Genomic DNA, 23,246 nt, shown 5'->3' with positions numbered 1-23,246 from the left:
AAGGCGCCCCCAGACCCTCTGGACCCCCCTACCCCGAGCACTCCAAACCCCCCAAACCCCTCCTCAAGCCCCCCCACCCACCCTGGGCACCCCAAATTCACCCCGCGACCCCAAAATTCCAACAAACACCGAATTTCTGCCGCTTCTTCTTTTTTTTCCTTCGTTTAATTTCATTTAATTCTTTTTTTTTTTTTTTATTTCCTTTTTTGGGGGGGACGCCCCAGTTCCCCCACCCCCCACCCCAAAATCCCACAGCGCGGGGGAGGCAGAGGGGAGACCCCCCACCCCAAATCAAGTCAAAACCAACCCAACGAGCCCCCAAAACTGCCCCAAACCTCGGGGGTCCCCTGAACCCCCCCGGGGGGAGATTTGGGGGGCGCAGGGCGAGAGCTGGGGGGTCCCAGGTGGCCGGGACAGCTGAGGGACCCCCCCCCACCAATAATTATTTGGGGGGGGGCTGAAGGCACAAGATGAGATGGAGGGTGTCCTGGGAGGGGGGGGGGGGGTCCGCATTTTGGGGGGTCTCGGGGGGTTTCCCCACAATTCCCGGGGGTGCTCTGGGGTGAATTTGGGGGGATTTTGGGTGCGGGATTCGGCAGGTGCCCGGTTCAGGGGGGAATTCCCGGGAATGAGGGGGGGGGGGGGGGTCCGAGGGGGGTTCCCGGGAGGGGTCCCCGTTATTCCCGGGGGGTCGTCGGGGGGCGGGGATGCGCTCCCGGCTGGGCTCGCAGCCCCAGATCTCCCGCGCGTACTGAGCGATCGTCCGGTCGCTGGGAGAACTTCCCCGCGGCCGCCACGTTCCGGATCACGGTCCGGGTCCACTCCCGAGGGTTCTGGGGTGTCCCGGGGGCAGTCAGGGCCGGGGGACCCCCAAACGCGCCCCCAGACCCCCGCCCGTTCTCTCCCAGACACCCCCTGACCCCGCCCCGTGTGTCCCCGGGGGGTTTTGGGGACCCCCGCCTGTTCTCAGACCCACCCCCCCCGAACACTTTGGGACCCCCTCAGTGCCCCCCCTTTCCTCCTCATGGGGTTTTGGGGACACCCCCCGAACCCCTCTGGACCCCCTCCGGGTTTTGGGGGACCCCCCCCCCAAACCTGACCGGGGTTTTGGGGAGGGTCCCGTGGGGTGTTGTGATTTCGGGGGTCCCTTTTGGGGTGTCCCTTCGGGGGTCACTTGGGGGTGTTTTTTTGAGGGGGGGGGGTCCCTTTTGGGGAGGGGTCCCCACCTTGTAGAGGGCGCTGACTTTCTCCCTGGCACTTCACGTAGGCCTCGTAATCCGCGAACACCTTAAACCTGGGGAGGGGGGGGGGGAAATGGGGAGGGGGGCGTCACGGGCCAGGTGTCCGTGACCCCCCCCACTATCGCGATATAAACCCCGACATCCCCCACCAACCCCTCCCTGCCCACCCCACCCCCTTCCCTGCAGACCCCACCGCGCCGCCCCCCTCCCCTCTCCGCCCCCCTATCGCGATTCCCCCGCCCCGCAGGGCTCCTGTCGCGACCTGTCGTGATTCATCAGCATGTTGACGATGTCGCGGAACAGGTCAGGCTGCCGCGGGCTGAAAGAAGCCGGAGCTGAGCTGGTCCACGGGCCTGGCGGAGCTCGGGCAGGCGGTCGTAGTAGTCCTGAGCCCGGGTACCTGGGGGGGGCAGGGGGGCGTTTGGGGGGGTCCGGGGGGCTTGGGGGGGGGGTTTAGGGGAGGGTTTTAAGGGTTTTGGGGGGGGTTTGGGGGAGATTTTTGGGGGGTCTTGGGGGGTTAATGAGGATGTTTTGGGGAGGTTTGGGGGGTTTTGGGGGAAGTTCTGGGGGGTCCTGGATGGGTCAGTAGGTGCCACGGAGTGGTCAGTGGGTGGCATGGAGTGGTCACTGTGTGCAGTGGTCACTCTGTGCTACAGGGTGGTCACTCTGTGCCAGGGGGGTGGTCAGTGGGTGCCATGGGGTGGTCACTCTCTGTAGTGCCCACTCTGGGCAGTAGTCACTCTGTGCAGTGCCCACTCTGGGCAAGTGTCACTCTGTGCAGTGCCCACTCTGGGCAGTGTCACTCTGTGCAGTGTCATTCTATGCATTGGTCACTCTGTGCCATGGGGTGGTCACTCTGTGCAGTGGTCAGTCTGTGCATCGGTCACTCTGGGCAGTGGTCACTCTATGCATTGGTCACTCTATGCAGTGTCACTCTGTGCATTGGGGTGGTCAGTGGGTGCCATGGGGCGGTCACTCTGTGCTACAGGGTGGTCACTCTGTGCAGTGGTCACTCTGGGCAGTGGGGTGGTCAGTGGGTGCCATGGGGCGGTCACTCTGTGCAGTGGTCACTCTGTGCCATGGGGTGGTCAGTGGGTGCCATGGGGTGGTCACTCTGGGCAGTGGTCACTCTGTGCATTGGTCACTCTGTGCTACAGCGTGGTCACTCTGGGCAGTGTCATTCTATGCATTGGTCACTCTGGGCAGTGGTCACTTTGTGCAGCGGTCACTCTGTGCATCGGTCACTCTGGGCAGTGTCATTCTACGCATTGGTCACTCTGTGCATTGGTCACTCTATGCAGTGTCACTCTGTGCCAGGGGTTAGTCAGTGGGTGCCACAGGGTGGTCACTCTGGGCAGTGGTCACTCTGGGCAGTGGTCACTCTGTGCTACAGGGTGGTCACTCTGTGCATCAGTCACTCTATGCATTGGTCACTCTGGGCAGTGCCCACTCTGTGCATTGGTCACTCTCTGTAGTGCCCACTCTGTGCCATGGGGTGGTCACTCTGTGCATTGGTCACTCTGTGCAGTGTCATTCTATGCATTGGTCACTCTGTGCATTGGTCACTCTGTGCAGCGGTCACTCTGTGCCAGGGGGTGGTCAGTGGGTGCCATGGGGTGATCACTCTGGGCAGTGGTCACTCTGTGCTACAGGGTGGTCACTCTGGGCAGTGTCATTCTGGGCAGTGTCATTCTACGCATTGGTCACTCTATGCATTGGTCACTCTGTGCCAGGGGGTGGTCAGTGGGTGCCATGGGGTGGTCACTCTGTGCAGCGGTCACTCTATGCATTGGTCATTCTATGCATTGGTCACTCTGTGCATTGGTCACTCTGTGCTACAGGGTGGTCACTCTGGGCAGTGTCATTCTATGCATTGGTCACTCTATGCATTGGTCACTCTATGCAGTGTCACTCTGTGCATTGGGGTGGTCAGTGGGTGCCATGGGGTGATCACTCTGTGCAGTGCCCACTCTGTGCAGTGCCCACTCTGTGCAGTGATCACTGTGCAGTGGTCACTCTGTGCATTGGTCACTCTGTGCCAGGGGGTGGTCAGTGGGTGCCATGGGGTGGTCACTCTCTGTAGTGCCCACTCTGGGCAGTGCCCACTCTGGGCAGTGGTCACTCTGTGCGTTGGTCACTGTGCAGTGGTCACTCTGTGCAGTGTCACTCTGTGCCAGGGGTTAGTCAGTGGGTGCCACAGGGTGGCCACTCTGGGCAGTGGTCACTCTGTGCAGTGTCATTCTATGCATTGGTCACTCAGTGCATTGGTCACTCTGTGCAGTGTCACTCTATGCCATGGGGTGGTCAGTGGGTGCCATGGGGTGGTCACTGTGTGCAGTGGTCACTCTGTGCTACAGGGTGGTCACTCTGTGCAGTGTCACTCTGTGCATTGGGGTGGTCAGTGGGTGCCATGGGGTGGTCACTCTCTGTAGTGCCCACTCTGGGCAGTGCCCACTCTGGCCAGTGGTCACTCTGTGCATTGGTCACTCTGTGCAGTGTCACTCTGTGCCAGGGGTTAGTCAGTGGGTGCCACAGGGTGGTCACTCTGGGCAGTGGTCACTGTGCAGTGGTCATTCTGTGCAGTGGGGTGGTCAGTGGGTGCCATGGGGTGGTCACTCTGTGCAGTGGTCACTCTATACCATGGGGTGGTCAGTGGGTGCCATGGGGTGGTCACTCTGGGCAGTGTCATTCTACGCATTGGTCACTCTGTGCATTGGTCACTCTGAGCAGTGGTCACTCTGTGCCAGGGGGTGGTCAGTGGGTGCCACAGGGTGGTCACTCTGGGCATTGGTCACTCTGGGCAGTGGTCACTCTGTGCTACAGGGTGGTCACTCTGGGCAGTGTCATTCTATGCATTGGTCACTCTGTGCAGTGGTCACTCTATGCATTGGTCACTCTATGCAGTGTCACTCTATGCCATGGGGTGGTCACTCTCTGTAGTGCCCACTCTGGGCATTGGTCACTCTGGGCATTGGTCACTCTGTGCTACAGGGTGGTCACTCTATGCATTGGTCACTCTATGCAGTGTCACTCTGTGCCAGGGGTTAGTCAGTGGGTGCCATGGGGCGGTCACTCTGGGCATTGGTCACTCTGTGTGCATTGGTCACTCTGGGCAGTGGTCACCCTATGCAGCGGTCACTGGGGGGCTCAGCAGGGGTCCCCCCCAGACCCCCACCCCTTCCTGTCGAGCGCCTCGACGTCGGGCACCCTCATGCCGAAGATGAAGAGGTTCTCCTCGCCCGCCTCCTCGGCCATCTCCACGTTGGCGCCGTCCATGGTGCCGATGGTCAGCGCCCCGTTCAGCATGAACTTCATGTTCCCGGTGCCCGAGGCCTCGGTGCCCGCCGTGGAGATCTGCTCCGACAGGTCCGCGGCCGGGATCACTGCGGGGGCACCGGGCACCGGTCAGCGGGGCCGTGGCGGGTGGTATCGGGGGGTATCGGGGTTATATCGGGGATATCAGGGGGTATTGGGGTTATATCAGGGTTATATCGGGGGTATCGGGGGGTATTGGGGGGGGTATCGGGGGGTATCGGGGTTATATCGGGGGGTATCGGGGATATCGGGGGGTATCGGGGGGTATTGGGGGGTATTGGGGTTATTTCGGGGGATATCGGGGGGTATCAGGGGGTATTAGGGTTATATCGGGGGGTATTGCGGGGTATTGGGGTTATATCGGGGGTATTGGGGTTATATCGGGGGGTATGGGGGTATCGGGGGGTATTGGGGTTATATCGGGGGGTATGGGGGTATCGGGGGGTATTGGGGTTATATCAGGTTTATATTGGGGATATCAGGGGGTATCGGGGGGTATTGGGGGTATTGGGGGGTATCGGGGGGTATCGGGGTTATATCGGGGGGTATCGGGGTTATATAGGGGATATCGGGGGTATCGGGGAGGTATCGGGGGGTATCGGGGGGTATTGGGGGGTATCGGGGTTATTTCGGGGGGTATTGGGGTTATATCAGGGTTATATCGGGGGGTATTGGGGTTATATCAGGGTTATATCGGGGATATCGGGGGTTATCGGGGGGTATTGGGGGGTATTTGGGTTATATCGGGGGTATCGGGGGGTATCGGGGGGTATCAGGGGGGTATTGGGGGGTATTGGGGTTATATCAGGGTTATATCGGGGATATTGGGGGGTATCGGGGAGGTATCGGGGGGTATCGGGGTTATATCGGGGATATCGGGGGGTATCGGGGGGTATTAGGGTTATATCGGGGGGTATCGGGGTTATATCAGGGTTATATCGGGGATATCGGGGGGTATCGGGGGGTATCGGGGTTATATCAGGGTTATATCGGGGATATTGGGGGGTATCGGGGAGGTATCGGGGGGTATTGGGGTTATATCGGGGGATATCGGGGGTATTGGGGGGTATTAGGGTTATATCGGGGGGTATTGGGGGGTATTGGGGGGTATTGGGGTTATATCGGGGGGTATGGGGGTATCGGGGGGTATTGGGGTTATATCAGGGTTATATCGGGGGTATCAGTGGGTATTGGGGGGTATCGGGGGGTATTGGGGTTATATCAGGGTTATATCGGGGATATCGGGGGGTATCAGGGGGTATCGGGGGGTATTGGGGTTATATCAGGGTTATATCGGGGATATTGGGGGTATTGGGGAGGTATCGGGGGGTATTGGGGTTGTATCGGGGGATATCGGGGGGTATCGGGGGGTATTGGGGGGTATTGGGGGGGTATCGGGGGTATTGGGGTTATATCGGGGATATCAGGGGGTATTGGGGTTATATCAGGGTTATATTGGGGGTATCGGGGGGTATCGGGGGGTATTGGGGGGTATTGGGGGGTATTGGGGTTATTTTGGGGGGTATCGGGGGGTATCGGGGGGTATTGGGGGGTATTGGGGGGTATGGGGGTATCGGGGGGTATCGGGGTTATATCGGGGTTATATCGGGGATATCGGGGGGTATCAGGGGGTATCGGGGGGTATCGGGATTATATCAGGGTTATATCGGGGATATTGGGGGTATTGGGGAGGTATCGGGGGGTATTGGGGTTGTATCGGGGGATATCGGGGGGTATCGGGGGGTATTAGGGTTATATCGGGGGGTATTGGGGGGTATTGGGGTTATATCAGGTTTATATCGGGGATATCGGGGGGTATCGGGGGGTATCGGGGTTATATAGGGGGTATCGGGAGGTATTGGGGGGTATTGGGGGGTATCGGGGGGTATTGGGGTTATATCGGGGGTATCGGGGTTATATCAGGTTTATATCGGGGATATCAGGGGGTATCGGGGGGTATCGGGGGGTATCGGGGGGTATTAGGGTTATATCAGGGTTATATCGGGGATATTGGGGGGTATCGGGGGGGTATTGGGGGATATTGGGGGGTATTGGGGTTGTATCGGGGGGTATTGGGGTTATATCAGGGTTATATCGGGGCCGTGGCGGGGGGTATCGGGGAGGTATCGGGGGATGTTTGGGTTATATCAGGGTTATATCGGGGGTATCGGGGGGTATTGGGGGGGTATCGGGGGGTATTGGGGTTGTATCGGGGGATATCGGGGGTATTGGGGTTATATCAGGGTTATATCGGGGATATCGGGGGGTATCGGGGGGTATTGGGGGGTATCGGGGGGTATTGGGGTTATATCGGGGGTATCAGGTTTATATCAGGGTTATATCGGGGATATCAGGGGGTATCGGGGGGTATTGGGGGGTATTGGGGTTATATCGGGGGGTATTAGGGTTATATCAGGGTTATATCGGGGATATTGGGGGGTATCGGGGAGGTATCGGGGGGTATTGGGGTTAGATCGGGGCATATCGGGGGGTATTGGGGGATATCGGGGTGTATTGGGGTTATATCGGGATTATATCGGGGGATATCGCGGGATATTGGGGTGATATTGGGATATTGGGGTGATATCGGGAGATATTGGGGCGATATTGGGGGGATATTGGGGGATTTTGGGGTTATATCAGGGGATATCGCGGGATATTGGGGTGATATTGGGATATTGGGGCGATATTGGGGCGATATTGGGGGATATTGGGGCGATATTGGGGGATATCGCGGGATTTTGGGGTGATATTGGGATATCGGGGTGATATCAGGAGATATTGGGGCGATATTGGGGGATTTTGGGGTTATATCGGGGGATATCGCGGGATTTTGGGGTGATCTTGGGGTTATTTATCGGGGGATATTGGGGTGATATCGGGGTGACATCGGGGTTATTTGGGGTGACATCAGGTGATAATCGAGACACTTGGTGACACTGCAGTGATATCGGGGGACACTGGGGATCTCGCAGGGGGGGATTGAGGATTTTGGGGTGGGTTCAGGAAGTTTTGGGGTTTTTTGGGGTGCCCACCCTTCTCGGCCAGCGAGACCCGGTAGTTCTACGGGAACAGCACCCGCAGGGAGATTGGGGATTTTGGGGTGGGTTCAGGGGGTTTCAGGGCAGGTTAGAGGAGGTTTTTGGGGTTCAGGGGGTTGTTTTTGGGGTTCAGGGGGGGTTTTGGGGTTCAGGGCAGGTTTTTGGGGTTCAGGGGGTTGTTTTTGGGGTGCCCACCCTTCTCGGCCAGCGAGACCCGGTAGTTCTCCAGGAACAGCACCCGCAGGGAGATTGGGGATTTTGGGGTGGGTTCAGGGGGTTTCAGGGCAGGTTAAGGGAGGTTTTTGGGGTTCAGGGGGGTTTTTGGGGTTCAGGGCAGGTTTTTGGGGTTCAGGGGGTTGTTTTTGGGGTGCCCACCCTTCTCGGCCAGCGAGACCCGGTAGTTCTCCAGGAACAGCACCCGCAGCCGGTCGCCCACGGCCGGGTCCTGGTTGACGATGTCCCCGATGGCCGTCACCAGCCTGATGATCATCTTGGCCATGTGGTACCCGGGGGCGGCCTGGGGGGCACCCCAAAAATACTCAGCGACCCCAAAAACCAGCAGGGACCCCCCCCCCAGAGAGATCTGGCACCCACGAGGAACCCCCCACCCCAAACCCAAACGGAGCCCCCTTAGGAGCGCCTCAAATTCCCGCTCTGAGCACGAATGGAGCCACTGAAACCTCCCTGAAACCCAACAAAACCCCAAAACTCAAAAATCCCAAATCCCCCAAAACCCCCAGATCCCAAAATCCCAAAATCCCAAATCCCCAAAACCCCCAAACCCCAAAATCCCAAAATCCCCAAATCCCAAAACCCCCAAAGACCCAAACTCCAAAATCCCCAAAACCCCCCAAAACCCCCAAAGACCCAAACCCCAAAATCCCCAAAACCCCCAAATCCCAAATCCCCAAATCCCAAAACCCCAAAACTCCAAAATCCCAAATCCCCAAATCCCAAATCCCCCAAACCCCAAAACTCCAAAATCCCAAATCCCCAAAACCCCCCAAAACCCCCAAAGACCCAAACCCCAAAATCCCAAAACCCCCAAATCCACAAAACCCAAAACTCCAAAATCCCAAATCCCCAAAACCCCCCAAACCCCCCAAAGACCCAAAACCCCCAAACCCAAATCCCCAATCCCCAAACCCCAAAACCCCCAAAACCCCAAATCCCAAATCCCCAAATCCCCAAACCCCCCAAAGACTCAAAACCCCAAAACTCCAAAATCCCAAATCCCCAAAACCCCCAAACCCCAAAATCCCCAAATCCCAAAATCCCCAAATCCCAAAACCCCAAATCCCCAAATCCCCCAAAGACCCAAAATCCCCAAACCCCAAATCCCCAAATCCCAAAACCCCAAAACTCCAAAATCCCAAATCCCCAAACCCCAAAACCCCCAAACCCCAAAATCCTAAAACTCCAAAATCCCCAAAACTCCAAAATCCCAAAACTCCAAAATCCCAAAACCCCCAACACCCCCAAATCCCAAAAACCCCAAAATCTCCAAATCCCAAAACCCCCAAAGCCCCAAACCCCAAAATCCCCAAATCCCCAAATCCCCCAAACCCCAAAACTCCAAAATCCCAAATCCCCAAAACCCCCCAAAACCCCCAAAGACCCAAACCCCAAAATCCCCAAAACCCCCAAATCCCAAATCCCCAAATCCCAAAACCCCAAAACTCCAAAATCCCAAATCCCCAAATCCCCAAACCCCCCAAAGACTCAAACCCCCAAAACTCCAAAATCCCAAATCCCCAAAACCCCCAAACCCCAAAATCCCCAAATCCCAAAATCCCCAAATCCCAAACCCCCAAAGCCCCAAACCCCAAAATCCCCAAATCCCCAAATCCCCCAAACCCCAAAACTCCAAAATCCCAAATCCCCAAAACCCCCCAAAACCCCCAAAGACCCAAACCCCAAAATCCCAAAATCCCCAAAACCCAAAACTCCAAAATCCCAAATCCCCAAACTCCCCAAAATCCCAAAACCCCCAAACCCCAAATCCCAAAATCCCAAAACCCCAAAACTCCAAAATCCCAAATCCCCAAAACCCCCCAAAACCCCGAAAGACCCAAACCCCAAAATCCCCAAAACCCAAAACTCCAAAATCCCAAATCCCCAAACCCCCCAAAGACCCAAAACCCCCAAACCCAAATCCCCAAATCCGAAACCCCAAACCCCCCAAATCCCCAATCCCCAAACCCCAAAACCCCCAAGCCCCAAAATCCTAAAATCCCAAAACTCCCAAATCCCAAATCCCCAAACCCCAAAATCCCAAAATCCTAAAATCCCAAAACTCCCAAATCCCAAATCCCCAAACCCCCCAAACCCCCAAACCCAAACTCCAAAACTCCCAAAATCCCAAAATCCCCAAATCCCCCAAACCCCAAAACTCCAAAATCCCAAATCCCCAAAACCCCCAAAGACCCAAACCCCAAAATCCCAAAACCCCCAAATCCCCAACACCCCCAAATCCCAAAAACCCCAAAATCTCCAAACCCCAAAAATCCCCAAAAACCCCAAAAATCCCCAAAATCCCCCAAAAACTCCAAAATCCCCAAACCCCCAACACCCCCAAATCCCAAAATCACAAAAACCCCAAAATCTCCAAATCCCCAAAAATCCCCAAAAATCCCCAAAAATCCCCAAAAACCCCCAAAAACCCCAAAATCCCCAAATCAGAGCCCCCAAAGCCCCCGAGCCCCCCGACCTTGCCCCCGATCATGACGGTTCGGGGCACGAAAGGTTTCCCGGGGTCCTTCTTGATCCCTGAAATTGGGGGGAGACCCCAAAATGGGGGGGGGGGGGGGGGGGCACGAGTCAAGGGAGATCCCCCAAAATCGGGGAGGGGTCCCCGAGGGGTTTGGGGGAAGTTTGGGGGGTTCAGGGGGGCTGTACATGGTTGGGGGGGGCGGTGAGGGGGTTTTTGGGGGGATTTAGGGGGTCCCAGGAGGATTTGGGGGATTTTGGGGAGGTTGGGGATTTTGGGGGGGGTCTCTCCGAATGGGGAGGGGTCCGGGGGATTTTGGGGACCCCCACTCACGCTTGTAGAAGATGACGACCTGCGGGAATTGGGGGGGTCCTGGGGGGGGGTCCCAGCGCGGGTTTTCTCAGGGGATTTTGGGGGGTGTTGGGGGATTTTGGGGGGGGGTCTCTCCGAATGGGGAGGGGTCCGGGGGTTTTGGGGACCCCCACTCACGCTTGTAGAAGATGACGACCTGCGGGAATTGGGGGGGTCCTGGGGGGTCCCAGCGCGGGTTTTCTCAGGGGTTTTGGGGGATTTTGGGGATTTTGGGGGGGGGGTCTCCCCGAATGGGGAGGGGTCCGGGGGTTTTGGGGACCCCCACTCACGCTTGTAGAAGATGACGACCTGCGGGAATTGGGGGGGTCCTGGGGGGTCCCAGCGCCGGTTTTCTCAGGGGTTTTTGGGGGTTTTGGGGAATTTTGGGGGATTTTGGGGGGGGTCTTTGAATGGGGAGGGGTCCGGGGAGTTTTGGGGACCCCCACTCACGCTTGTAGAGGATGACGACCTGCGGGAATTGGGGGGGTCCTGGGGGGTCCCAGCGCGGGTTTTCTCAGGGGATTTTGGGGGTTTTGGGGTGTTGGGGAATGTTGGGGGGGGTCTCTCCGAATGGGGGGGGGGTCGGGGGGTTTTGGGGACCCCCACTCACGCTTGTAGAGGATGACGACCTGCGGGAATTGGGGGGTCCTGGGGGGTCCCAGCGCGGGTTTTCTCAGGGGATTTTGGGGGGTTTTGGGGGATTTTGGGGATGTTGGGGATTTTGGGGGGGGTCTCTCCGAGTGGGGAGGGGTCCGGGGGGCTTCTGGGGACCCCCACTCACGGTTGTAGAGGGTGATGACGTGCGGGAATTGGGGGGTCCTGGGGGGTCCCAGCGAGGGTTTTCTCAGGGGATTTTGGGGATTTTGGGGGGTTTTGGGGATTTTGGGGTGTTGGGGGATTTTGGGGGGTCTCCCCGAGGGGGGAGGGGTCCGGGGGGTTTTGGGGACCCCCACTCACGGTTGTAGAGGGTGACGACCTGCGGGAATTGGGGGGGTCCTGGGGGGGGTCTCAGCGCGGGTTTTCTCAGGGGTTTTTGGGAGTTTTGAGGATTTTGGGGGTGTTGGGGATTTTGAGGGGGGTCTCTCCGAATGGGGAGGGGTCCAGGGGTTCTGGGGACCCCCACTCACGGTTGTAGAGGGTGATGACGTGCAGGCAGTTGAGCAGCTGCCGCTTGTACTCGTGGATCCGCTTCACCTGCACGTCGAAGAGCGAGGCGGGGTTCACCCGCACCCCCGACACCTTCTCCAGGTACGCCGCGAACTTCACCTTGTTCTCCTGGCATTTTGGGGGAGGGGCAAAAAGGGGCTGGGGGCGCGGCCGGGACCCCCACGGCACCCCCAGAGACCCCCCCGAGCTCCCCTCCCACCCTGGAGCAGCTCCGGCCGCACCCCCCACACCTGGTCCAGGTGTGCTCTGAGCGTTACCTTGATCACCTGAGAGGGGGAGGGGCTGCTGAGACCCCCCCGGAGCCCCTTGGGACCCCTGCCATGGATTCCCCCAGCCCCCTGCGACCCCCCTGGACCCCCCGGGACCCCCCCCAGCCCCCCGTACCTGCTTGACGTTGGCCACGTCCCGGATGAAGCTCTCGTCGTCCACGAAGTCGCGGAGCCGCCGCAGCTGGTCCAGGTCGGAGACGAAATCCTCCCCGATGCGCTGGAGAGGGAGGGGGAGAGCACAGGTGAGAGCAGGTGAGATCCAGGGGAGCACAGGTGAGCACAGGTGAGAACAGGTGAGCACAGGTGAGCACAGGTGAGATCAGGTGAGAGCAGGTGAGTACAGGTGAGAGCAGGTGAGATCCAGGTGAGTACAGGTGAGCACAGGTGAGTACAGGTGAGTACAGGTGAGCACAGGTGAGTACAGGTGAGCACAGGTGAGATCCAGGTGAGCACAGGTGAGCACAGGTGAGATCCAGGTGAGTACAGGTGAGTACAGGTGAGCACAGGTGAGACCAGGTGAGCACAGGTGAGTACAGGTGAGTACAGGTGAGTACAGGTGAGCACAGGTGAGATCCAGGTGAGTACAGGTGAGCACAGGTGAGTACAGGTGAGTACAGGTGAGACCAGGTGAGTACAGGTGAGTACAGGTGAGCACAGGTGAGATCCAGGTGAGCACAGGTGAGTACAGGTGAGAGCAGGTGAGAGCAGGTGAGCACAGGTGAGCACAGGTGAGCACAGGTGAGATCCAGGTGAGAGCAGGTGAGAGCAGGTGAGTACAGGTGAGTACAGGTGAGAGCAGGTGAGTACAGGTGAGTACAGGTGAGCACAGGTGAGATCCAGGTGAGCACAGGTGAGTACAGGTGAGTACAGGTGAGAGCAGGTGAGATCAGGTGAGCACAGGTGAGAGCAGGTGAGTACAGGTGAGATCCAGGTGGTCCCATCTGATCCCAGTCTGTCCCAGGTGAGCCCAGGCTGTCCCAGGCTGTCCCAGGTGAGCCCAGTCTGTCCCAGGTGAGCCCAGGCTGTCCCAGGCTGTCCCAGGCTGTCCCAGGCTGTCCCAGGTGAGCCCAGGTGAGCCCAGGCTGTCCCAGGCTGTCCCAGGTGAGCCCAGGTGAGCCCAGGCTGTCCCAGGCTGTCCCAGGCTGTCCCAGGTGAGCCCAGGCTGTCCCAGGCTGTCCCAGGCTGTCCCAGGTGAGCCCAGGCTGTCCCAGGTGAGCCCAGGTGAGCCCAGGCTGTCCCAGGCTGTCCCAGGCTGTCCCAGACTGTCCCAGGTGAGCCCAGGCTGTCCCAGGCTGTCCCAGGCTGTCCCAGGTGAGCTCACCTGCGCGATGACCTCGGCCAGGCCGGGGTTGCACATCACCAGCCAGCGCCTCGGGGTGATGCCGTTGGTTTTGTTCTGGAACTTGTGGGGCTCCAGCTGGTAGAAATCCTTAAACCTGGGGGGACACGGGGACATCTGGGGACATCTGGGGACATGGGGACATCTGGGGACATCTGGGGGACATGGGGACACCTGGGGACATGGGGACACCTGGGGGACATGGGGACATCTGGGGATATGGGGACACGGGGACATCTGGGGACATCTGGGGACATGGGGACACCTGGGGGACATGGGGACACCTGGGGACATCTGGGGATATGGGGACATCTGGGGATATGGGGACACCTGGGGGACACGGGGACATCTGGGGATATGGGGACATCTGGGGATATGGGGACACCTGGGGACATGGGGACATCTAGGGACATGGGGACACCTGGGGGACACGGGGACATCTGGGGACATCTGGGGACATGGGGACACCTGGGGGACACGGGGACATCTGGGGACATCTGGGGACATGGGGACACCTGGGGACACGGGGACATCTGGGGACATGGGGACATGGGGCCATCTGGGGGACACGGGGACACCTGGGGGACATGGGGACATCTGGGGACATGGGGACACCTGGGGACATGGGGACACCTGGGGATATGGGGACACCTGGGGACATCTGGGGATATGGGGACACCTGGGGACATGGGGACATCTGGGGATATGGGGACACCTGGGGACATCTGGGGATATGGGGACACCTGGGGGACACAGGGACATGGGGACATCTGGGGACATCTGGGGACATGGGGACACCTGGGGACATCTGGGGATATGGGGACACCTGGGGACATCTGGGGATATGGGGACACCTGGGGACATGGGGACATCTGGGGACATCTGGGGACATGGGGACACCTGGGGGACACAGGGACATCTGGGGATATGGGGACACCTGGGGGACATGGGGACATCTGGGGACATCTGGGGATATGGGGACACCTGGGGGACACGGGGACATCTGGGGACATCTGGGGACATGGGGACACCTGGGGACATGGGGACATGTGGGGGACATGGCAGGGAGACGGGGACACCAGGAGGACCCGGGGACATGGGGACACAGGGGGACACAGGGACATGGGGACACCTGGGGACATGGGGACATGTGGGGGACACAGGGACACCTGGGGGACACAGGGACATGGGGACATCTGGGGGACACGGGGACATGTGGGGGACATGGCAGGGAGACGGGAACACCAGGCGGACCCGGGGACATGGGGACACAGGGGGACACAGGGACATGGGGACACCTGGGGACATGGGGACATGTGGGGGACACGGGGACATGGGGACATCTGGGAATATGGGGACACCTGGGGGACACAGGGACATGGGGACATCTGGGGACATCTGGGGATATGGGGACACCTGGGGGACACGGGGACATCTGGGGACATCTGGGGACATGGGGACACCTGGGGACATGGGGACATCTGGGGACATGGGGACACCTGGGGACATGGGGACATGTGGGGGACACGGGGACACCTGGGGACATGGGGACATGGGGACACCTGGGCATGGGTCACAGGGCACTGGGGGGCCCCAGGTAGGACCAGGGGGAATTTGGGGACAGGGTGGGAATTTGGGGACAGGGTGGGAATTTGGGGACAGGGTGGGAATTTGAGGACAGGGACAGATTTAGGTCCTTGGGGGACAGGGGGTGAATGTGGGGTGTGGGACAGGTTTGGGGTCCTGAGGATGTGGTTGGGGGGTTTTGGGGGGGGTCTCGGGGGTCGTACACGCTGTCCTTGAGGATCTGGGAGTGGATCTCGGCCACGCCGTTGACGGCGTGCGCGCCCACGATGCACAGGTGCGCCATGTTGATGCGCTTGACCGCGCCCTCCTCCACCAGCGACATCCGCCGCAGCCGCTCCAGGTCCCCGGGGAACTGGGCGTACACGCGCTGGGGGGGCGGGGGGACATCCCTGAGACCCCCCCTCAGGGACATCGGGACCCCTGGGACCACCCCCTCACGGACATCGGGACCCCTGGGACCACCCAGGAACACCAAATACCAGAGACCCCGCCCCCCCAGGGACACTGGAACCCCTGGGACCCCCCCTCAGGGACATCGGGACCCCTGAGACCCCCCCCCCTCAGGGACATCGGGACCCCTGGGACCGCCCCCCTTAGGGACATCGGGACCCTTGGGACCCCTCAACAGGGACATCGGGACCCCTGAGACCCCCGCTCATGGACATCGGGACCCCTGGGACCACCCAGGGACACCCCCAGGGACACCAAACACCAAAGACCCCGACCCCAGGGACGCTGGAACCCCTGGGACCCCCCACAGGGACGCTGGAACCCCTGGGACCCCCCCTCAGGGACATCGGGACCCCTGAGACCCCCCCCCCCTCAGGGACATCGGGACCCCTGGGACCCCCCCCCCCCCCAGGGACATTGGAACCCGAAACCCCTGGGACCACCCAGGAACAACCCCAGGGACACCAAACACCGGAGACCCCCACCCCCCCCAGGGACATCGGAACCCCTGGGACCCCCCCTCAGGGACATCGGGACCCCTGAGACCCCCCCCCAGGGACTCTGGAACACCTGGGACCCCCCCCCTTAGGGACATCGGGACCCCTGGGACCACCCAGGAACAACCCCAGGAACAACCCCAGGGACACCAAACACCAGAGACCCCGCCCCCCCAGGGACACTGGAACCCCTGGGACCCCCCCCCCAACCCAGGGACATCGGGACCCCTGAGACCCCCCCCCCCTCAGGGACATCGGGACCCCTGGGACCGCCCCCCTTAGGGACATCGGGACCCTTGGGACCCCTCAACAGGGACATCGGAACCCCTGAGACCCCCCCCTCAGGGACATCGGGACCCCTGAGACCCCCCCCTCAGGGACATCGGAACCCCTGAGACCCCCCCCTCAGGGACATCGGGACCCCTGAGACCCCCCAAAAGTCACCCTGCTGGAGGAGCAGGGTGGGCACGGGCTGTTGGGGGACCCCCCCACCCCCAAACCCCGCAGGAATTTCCCCCCAGGTGCCCTCTTGGTGTCCCCCAGATGTCCCTCCATGTTGTCCCCAACCATCCCGCCTATCCGCGCTCTCTCTGTCCCCAAACCCCGGGGGTTCCCCACCCCTCAGGACCCCCGGGACCCCCCCCCATTTTGCCCCCCCAGGCTCACGTCGAGGAAGCGCTGGTTGATCTCGTAGATGAGCTGCAGGTGCCGCGGCAGCAGCGACTCGAGCAGGTGAACGGGCCAGCGCTCCAGCGCCTCGGGCAGCACCGTGTGGTTCGTGTAGGCGCAGGTGCGCACCGTGATGTCCCACGCCTGGATTTGGGGCGGGGGGAACACCAGGGGACACCCCCGGAGTGACCCCGCAGCCCCCCAGAACCGCCCCCCGCCCCTGGGGACTCGCAGGAGCCCGCGGGACACGGAGCGCGGAGCTCACCAAGGGGGAGGGGTTTGGGGACCCCCTCCCCCCGCTGTTTGGGGGGGGGGGGGTCCTGATGTGCCTCCCCACCCCCCCCGTGCCCACCTGGTCCCATCCCAGGTGCTCCTCGTCCACCAGGATCCGCATCAGCTCGGGGATGGCCAGCGAGGGGTGCGTGTCGTTCAGCTGGATCGCCACCTGCACGGCCGGGGAGGGGTCAGGGGAGGGGCGGGGAGGGGGTTTTGGGGGGTCCCCCGGGGCTTTCGGGGTTCACCTTGTCGGGGAAGCTCTCGAAGGATTTCCGCACGGGGTCGCGGCTGCCGAATTTGGCGGATTTGAAGCGCCGCACGATGTCGTGGAGCGTGGCGGCCACCACGAAATATTCCTGCTTCAGCCGCAGCTCCTTGCCCTCGAAAAACTGGGGGTGCCCCCCGTGAGACCCCCAAACAGTGCCCCAAACCCCTTCTCGAAAAACTGGGGAGACCCCCAAACAACCCGCCCAAACTCCTCCTGCTTCAGGAAAACTGGGGGTGCCCCCCGTGAGACCCCCAAACCCTTCTCGAAAAACTGGGGGTGCCCCCCGTGAGACCCCCAAAAAACTCCCCCAAACCCCTTCTCGAAAAACTGGGGCTGCCCCCCGTGAGACCCCCAAACAGACCCCCAAAACCCCTTCTCGAAAAACTGGGGGAGACCCCCAAATAGCCCCCCAAAACCCCTCCTGCTTCAGGAAAACTGGGGGTGCCCCCCGTGAGACCCCCAAACAGCCCCCCAAACCCCTTCTCGAAAAACTGGGGGTTTCCCCCCTTGAGACCCCCCCTAGGGGTCCCCAGGAACCCCCGCCCACCCCCAGGTTATTTTTGGGGTATTTTTGATGTTCTCCGGCAGATTCGGGGGTTACCCGGGGTTCTCAGACCCCCCCAGGACCCCCCCAGCCCCCCCATTTCTCACGTTGTCATCGGGGTACAGCACTCGGGAGATGTTCTCGGCCAGGTTTGGGGGGTCCCAGCGCCCCCAGACCCCCCCAGGACCCCTCCAGGACCAACCCAGACCCCCCCAGGACCCCTCCAGGACCCCCCCAGACCCCCTCAGGACCCCCCAGCGCCCCCATTTCTCACGTTGTCATTGGGGTACAGCACTCGGGAGATGTTCTCGGCCAGGTTTCGGTCCAGCACGGCCTGGACGTACCCCCCGACATTGACTGGGGGGGACAGAGGGGCTCAGGGGGGATTTGGGCTTCAGGGGGGATTTGGGGTTCAGGGGGGATTTGGGGTTTGGGGAAGGATTTGGGGTTTGGGGTGGATTTGGGGTTTGGGGGGGGATTTGGGGTTCGGGGGGGATTTGGGGTGGATTTGGGGTTTGGGGGTGGATTTGGGGTTTGGGGAAGGATTTGGGGTTTGGGGGGATTTGGGGCTCGGGGGGGATTTGGGGTTTGGGGAAGGATTTGGGGTTTGGGGGGATTTGGGGTTTGGGGTGGATTTGGGGTTTTGGGGTGGATTTGGGGTTTGGGGGGGATTTGGGGTTCGGGGGGGATTTGGGGTTCATGAGGGATTTGGGGTTTGGGGTGGATTTGGGGTTTGGGGAAGGATTTGGGGTTTGGGGGGATTTGGGGTTTGGGGTGGATTTGGGGTTTGAGGTGGATTTGGGGTTTGGGGAAGGATTTGGGGTTCAGGGTGGATTTGGGGTTTGGGGAAAGATTTGGGGTTTGGGGGGATTTGGGGTTTGGGGTGGATTTGGGGTTTGGGGAAGGATTTGGGGTTTGGGGTGGATTTGGGGTTCGGGGGGGATTTGGGGTGGATTTGGGGTTTGGGGTGGATTTGGGGTTTGGGGAAGGATTTGGGGTTTGGGGTGGATTTGGGGTTTGGGGAAGGATTTGGGGTTTGGGGGGATTTGGGGTTTGGGGTGGATTTGGGGTTTGGGGTGGATTTGGGGTTCGGGGGGGATTTGGGGTGGATTTGGGGTTTGGGGGGGATTTGGGGTTCAGGGGGGATTTGGGGTTCGGGGTGGATTTGGGGTTCGGGGAAGGATTTGGGGTTCGGGGGAGGATTTGGTGTTCAGGGGGGGGATTTGGGGTTTGGGGGGGGATTTGGGGTTTGGGGTGGATTTGGGGTTCAGGGTGGATTTGGGGTTCAGGGGGGATTTGGGGTTTGGGGGGATTTGGGGTTTGGGGAAGGATTTGGGGTTTGGGGTGGATTTGGGATTTGGGGAAGGATTTGGGGTTTGGGGAAGGATTTGGGGTTCGGGGGGGGATTTGGGGTTTGAGGTGGATTTGGGGCTCAGGGTGGATTTGAGGTTTGGGGTGGATTTGGGGTTTGGGGAAGGATTTGGGGTTTGGGGAAGGATTTGGGGTTCAGGAGGGATTTGGGGTTCAGGGTGGATTTGGTGTTCAGGGGGGGGATTTGGGGTTTGGGGGGGGATTTGGGGTTTGGGGTGGATTTGGGGTTTGGGGGGGATTTGGGATTTGGGGTGGATTTGGAGTTCATGGAAGGATTTGGGGTTCGGGGAAGGATTTGGGGTTTGGGTGGAAAATCTGGGGGTGGATTTGGGTTTCAGGCGTGGATTTCGGGGTTCAAGATGGATTTTGGGGTTTGGGGTGGATTTGGGATTCTGGAGGTGGATTTGGGATTCTGGAGGGGGATTTGGGCTTCGGGGGGGATTTTGGGGTCGGGGCACTCACAGTCCTTGAGGTTGAAGTCGTTGGGGGCGCGCGCTGACCACAGGCGCAGCGTGTTGACGGTGTTGTTGCGGTAGCCGGGGACAGGTGTGTCATAGGGCAGGGCCAGCACCACCTGCGTGTGACACACGCGTGTGCAAGGGACCCCCCCGAGCACCCAGAGACCCCCCCCGCACCTCTGCGCATCCTCACCTGGGCTCATGTGTGGTCAGGGTGTGACACCTGTGTGTGTGTGACACCCATGTGACACCTGTGTGACACCTGTGCAAGGCCTCCTGACACCTCAGCACCCCCACATCGCCCTCACCTGCGTGTCTGGCCACCTGCTCTGTCCCCTCACACACCTGGAACTGTCACCTGTGCCCCCCCGTGCCCACCTGTGCCCCAGGTGTGCCCTCACCTGCGTGTCCAGCCACCGGGCTCCCTCAAACCCTTGCTCCCTGTCCCCTCACACACCTGTAACTGCCACCTGTGCCCCCCTGTGCCCCAGGTGTGCCCCAGGTGTGCCCTCACATGCGTGTCCAGCCACCGGGCTCCCTCAGACCCGTGCTCCCTGTCCCCTCACACACCTGTAACTGTCACCTCTGCCCCCCCGTGCCCACCTGTGCCCCAGGTGTGCCCTCACCTGCGTGTCCAGCCACCGGGCTCCCTCGGGCCCGTGCTCCCTGTCCCCTCACACACCTGTAACTGCCACCTGTGCCCCAGGTGTGCCCTCACCTGCGTGTCCAGCCACCGGGCTCCCTCGGGCCCGTGCTCCACGCGCCCGTAGAACCGCACCGGGATCGTGTACTCGGGTCTCGCCTTCTCCCAGGGGTTCCCGTAGCGCAGCCAATCATCGGCTTCCTCCACCTGGGGGGGGCAGCCACACCTGAGACCCCCCCCCACCCTAAAACCCACCCGGAGCCCCCCCTCGCTGTTCCCATCCACAAGGAGGGAACCCCAAAAGCGCCACCCCCCCCCTCAAAATCCCCAGGGGGATTTGATGACCCCCGGCGGCTCCCCAGGACCCCTCCCCACACCTACCCCGCCCCCAGGACCCTCCCCACATCTGCCCCCTCCCCAGGAAGACCCCCTCCCCGCACCTGCAGACCCCCCCGGGGACCCTCCCCACACCCCAGGACCCCTCCCCGTACCTGCCGCCCCCACCCCGTATCTGCCAACCGGGACCCCCCGCACCTGCCCGGCCCCCAGGACCCCCCCCGCACCTGCCCGGCCCCCAGGACCCCCCCCCCCGCACCTGCCCGGCCCCCAGGACCACCCCCTCGCACCTGCAGACCCCCCCAGGACCCCCCCCGCCCCCAGGACCCCCCCCCGCACCTGCCACCCCCCCGCGATGCGCTGGTTGAAGATGCCGAACTCGTAGCGGATCCCGTAACCGTAGGCGGCGAGACCCAGGGTGGCCATGGAGTCCAGGAAACAGGCTGGGGACACGGGGACAGGGGTTGGGGACATTGGGACAGGGTCAGGGACATTGGGGGGACACGGGGACACGGGTTGGGGACATTGGGGACAGGGGTTGGGGACATTGGGACAGGGTCAGGGACAGTGGGGGGACACGGGGACACGGGTTGGGGACATTGGGACAGGGTCAGGGACATTGGGAGGACACGGGGACACGGGTTGGGGACATTGGGGACACGGGTTGGGGACATTGGGACAGGGTCAGGGACAATGGGGGGACACGGGGACACGGGTTGGGGACATTGGGACAGGGTCAGGGACAATGGGGGGACACGGGGACACGGGTTGGGGACATTGGGACAGGGTCAGGGACAATGGGGGGACATGGGGACACGGGTTGGGGACACTGGGACACGGGTTGGGGACACTGGGACAGGGGTTGGGGACATTGGGACAGGGTCAGGGACATTGGGGGGACACGGGGACAGGGGTTGGGGACATTGGGACAGGGTCAGGGACATTGGGAGGACACGGGGGACAGGGGTTGGGGACATTGGGACAGGGTCAGGGACAATGGGGGGACACGGGGACACGGGTTGGGGACATTGGGACAGGGTCAGGGACAATGGGGGGACAAGGGGACAGGGGTTGGGGACATCGGGACAGGGTCAGGGACAATGGGGGGACACGGGGACATGGGTTGGGGACACTGGGGATACGGGGTTGGGGACATCGGGACAGGGTCAGGGGCAATGGGGGGACACGGGGACACGGGTTGGGGACATTGGGACAGGGTCAGGGACATTGGGAGGACACGGGGACAGGGGTTGGGGACACTGGGGACACAGGGACACGGGTCAGGGACAGTGGGGACACGGGGACACAGGAAAGGGGGCTGGGGACACTGGGGATACGGTCAGGGACACTGGGGACGCTGGGACACTGGGGACACAGGGACATTGGGGACACGGGTCAGGGACACTGGGACAGGGGTTGGGGACACTGGGGACACAGGGACAGGGGTTGGGGACGCGGGGGAAACACTGGGACACCGGTCGAGGACATTGGGGACACAGGGGACACAGGGACACGGGGGGACATAGGGACACTGGGGGGGGCGTAGGGACAGTGGGGGGACATTGGGACAGTGACGTCAGAGACACTGGGGGACACTGGCGACTCTGGGGACACTGGGGAATCCTGGGGTCACACAGGGGGACACTGGGACTCGGGGGGCCATGGAGGACAGCAAACAGGCTGGGGGACAGGGAGATGCCACCGGGGACATTGGGGACACCACGGGGACATGGGGGGGGGAGCATGCCGGGGGGATCCCGGTGACCGGGGCTGTCACCGAGGGGGGGAGGGGGACAATCAGAGACATCCCGGGGATGGGGGAGGACAACGGGGACATGGGGGGGAGCACGGACGTGGCGGGGTCCCCTCCCAGCCCCTTGGGGACACCCCGCTGTCACCTCCCCCCCGCACCTGCCAGCCGCCCCAGGCCACCATTGCCCAGCCCCGCGTCCTCCTCGATCTCCTGCAGCTCCTCCATGTCCAGCCCGAGCTGGGGACGGCGACAACAGAGCAGGGGTTGGGAGGGACCCCCAAAAACTCGGGGGGACCCCAAAACTGGGGGGGGGGGGGGGACACACCCCAAAACGTCCCCATCCCCCTCCCTCCGCCCGCTCTCTCTGCCCCTCCCGTGTCCCCCCCCATCCCAATCCCCCCCCTCCAAATCCCACCGCACCCCCCGGGGCTAGCCCGGCATGGCGGCCCCTCTGCAGCCCCCCAAGACCCCTCCCCAGCCCCCCACGACCCCCCAGACCCCCCCAAACCCCCGTGCCCCACCACCCACCTGGTAGAGCGCCTCGTCGCAGCCGCTCTGGAGCCCCAAATTCACCATGGTGTTGGTCAAGGTGCGCCCCATGTAGAACTCCAGGGACAGGTAATAGATGCGCTAAAAGGGGGGTCGGGGGGTCGGGGGGTCACCGGGGGTCACCGGGGGTCACGGACACCCCCGCGCCCCCGGGTTCTCCCCCCCCCCGGCCCCGCCGCCCCCCCGCTATCCGGTGTCGGGATTAAATGGCAGCGGCCGGGGTAGCGGGAAAGGTCAGGATAAATTTAACCGGGTATGGGCGGGGGGGAAAGGACCCCCCCAGTTCTGATCCCCCCCGAAATGCACCCCCAGGACCCCCCCCCAGTCCTGATCCCCCCCCCCCCCGAAATGCACCCCCAGGACCCCCCCCAGTTCTGATCCCCCCCGAAATGCACCCCAGGACCCCCCCCCA

General features: G+C 61.6%; 1 protein-coding gene across 1 annotated transcript; it reads right to left on the bottom strand.

The window, feature by feature from the left end:
• Positions 1–442: 442 nt before the first annotated feature.
• On the bottom strand, positions 443–22,915 carry LOC132322858 (glycogen phosphorylase, muscle form-like; the record flags this gene model as incomplete). Its single annotated transcript, XM_059837579.1, is given in 23 exon segments — positions 443–772; positions 774–833; positions 1,227–1,250; positions 1,252–1,294; positions 1,504–1,565; positions 1,567–1,590; positions 1,592–1,636; positions 4,413–4,624; positions 7,973–8,114; positions 10,308–10,366; positions 11,786–11,933; positions 12,210–12,311; positions 13,416–13,530; positions 15,224–15,387; positions 16,634–16,780; positions 16,989–17,081; positions 17,158–17,301; positions 17,999–18,081; positions 19,558–19,669; positions 20,272–20,403; positions 20,872–20,975; positions 22,444–22,522; positions 22,814–22,915. Coding segments are annotated over 23 exon segments (2,526 nt in total), but the record flags the coding sequence as incomplete, so codon positions are not given.
• Between the last annotated feature and the right edge of the window lie 331 nt (positions 22,916–23,246).

This window comes from Haemorhous mexicanus, unplaced genomic scaffold (assembly GCF_027477595.1).
Source record: "Haemorhous mexicanus isolate bHaeMex1 unplaced genomic scaffold, bHaeMex1.pri scaffold_170_ctg1, whole genome shotgun sequence".
Classification (NCBI taxonomy): Eukaryota; Metazoa; Chordata; class Aves; order Passeriformes; family Fringillidae; genus Haemorhous; species Haemorhous mexicanus.
Note: the sequence above shows the minus strand (reverse complement) of the source record. Positions and strands in the feature narration are given on the sequence as shown.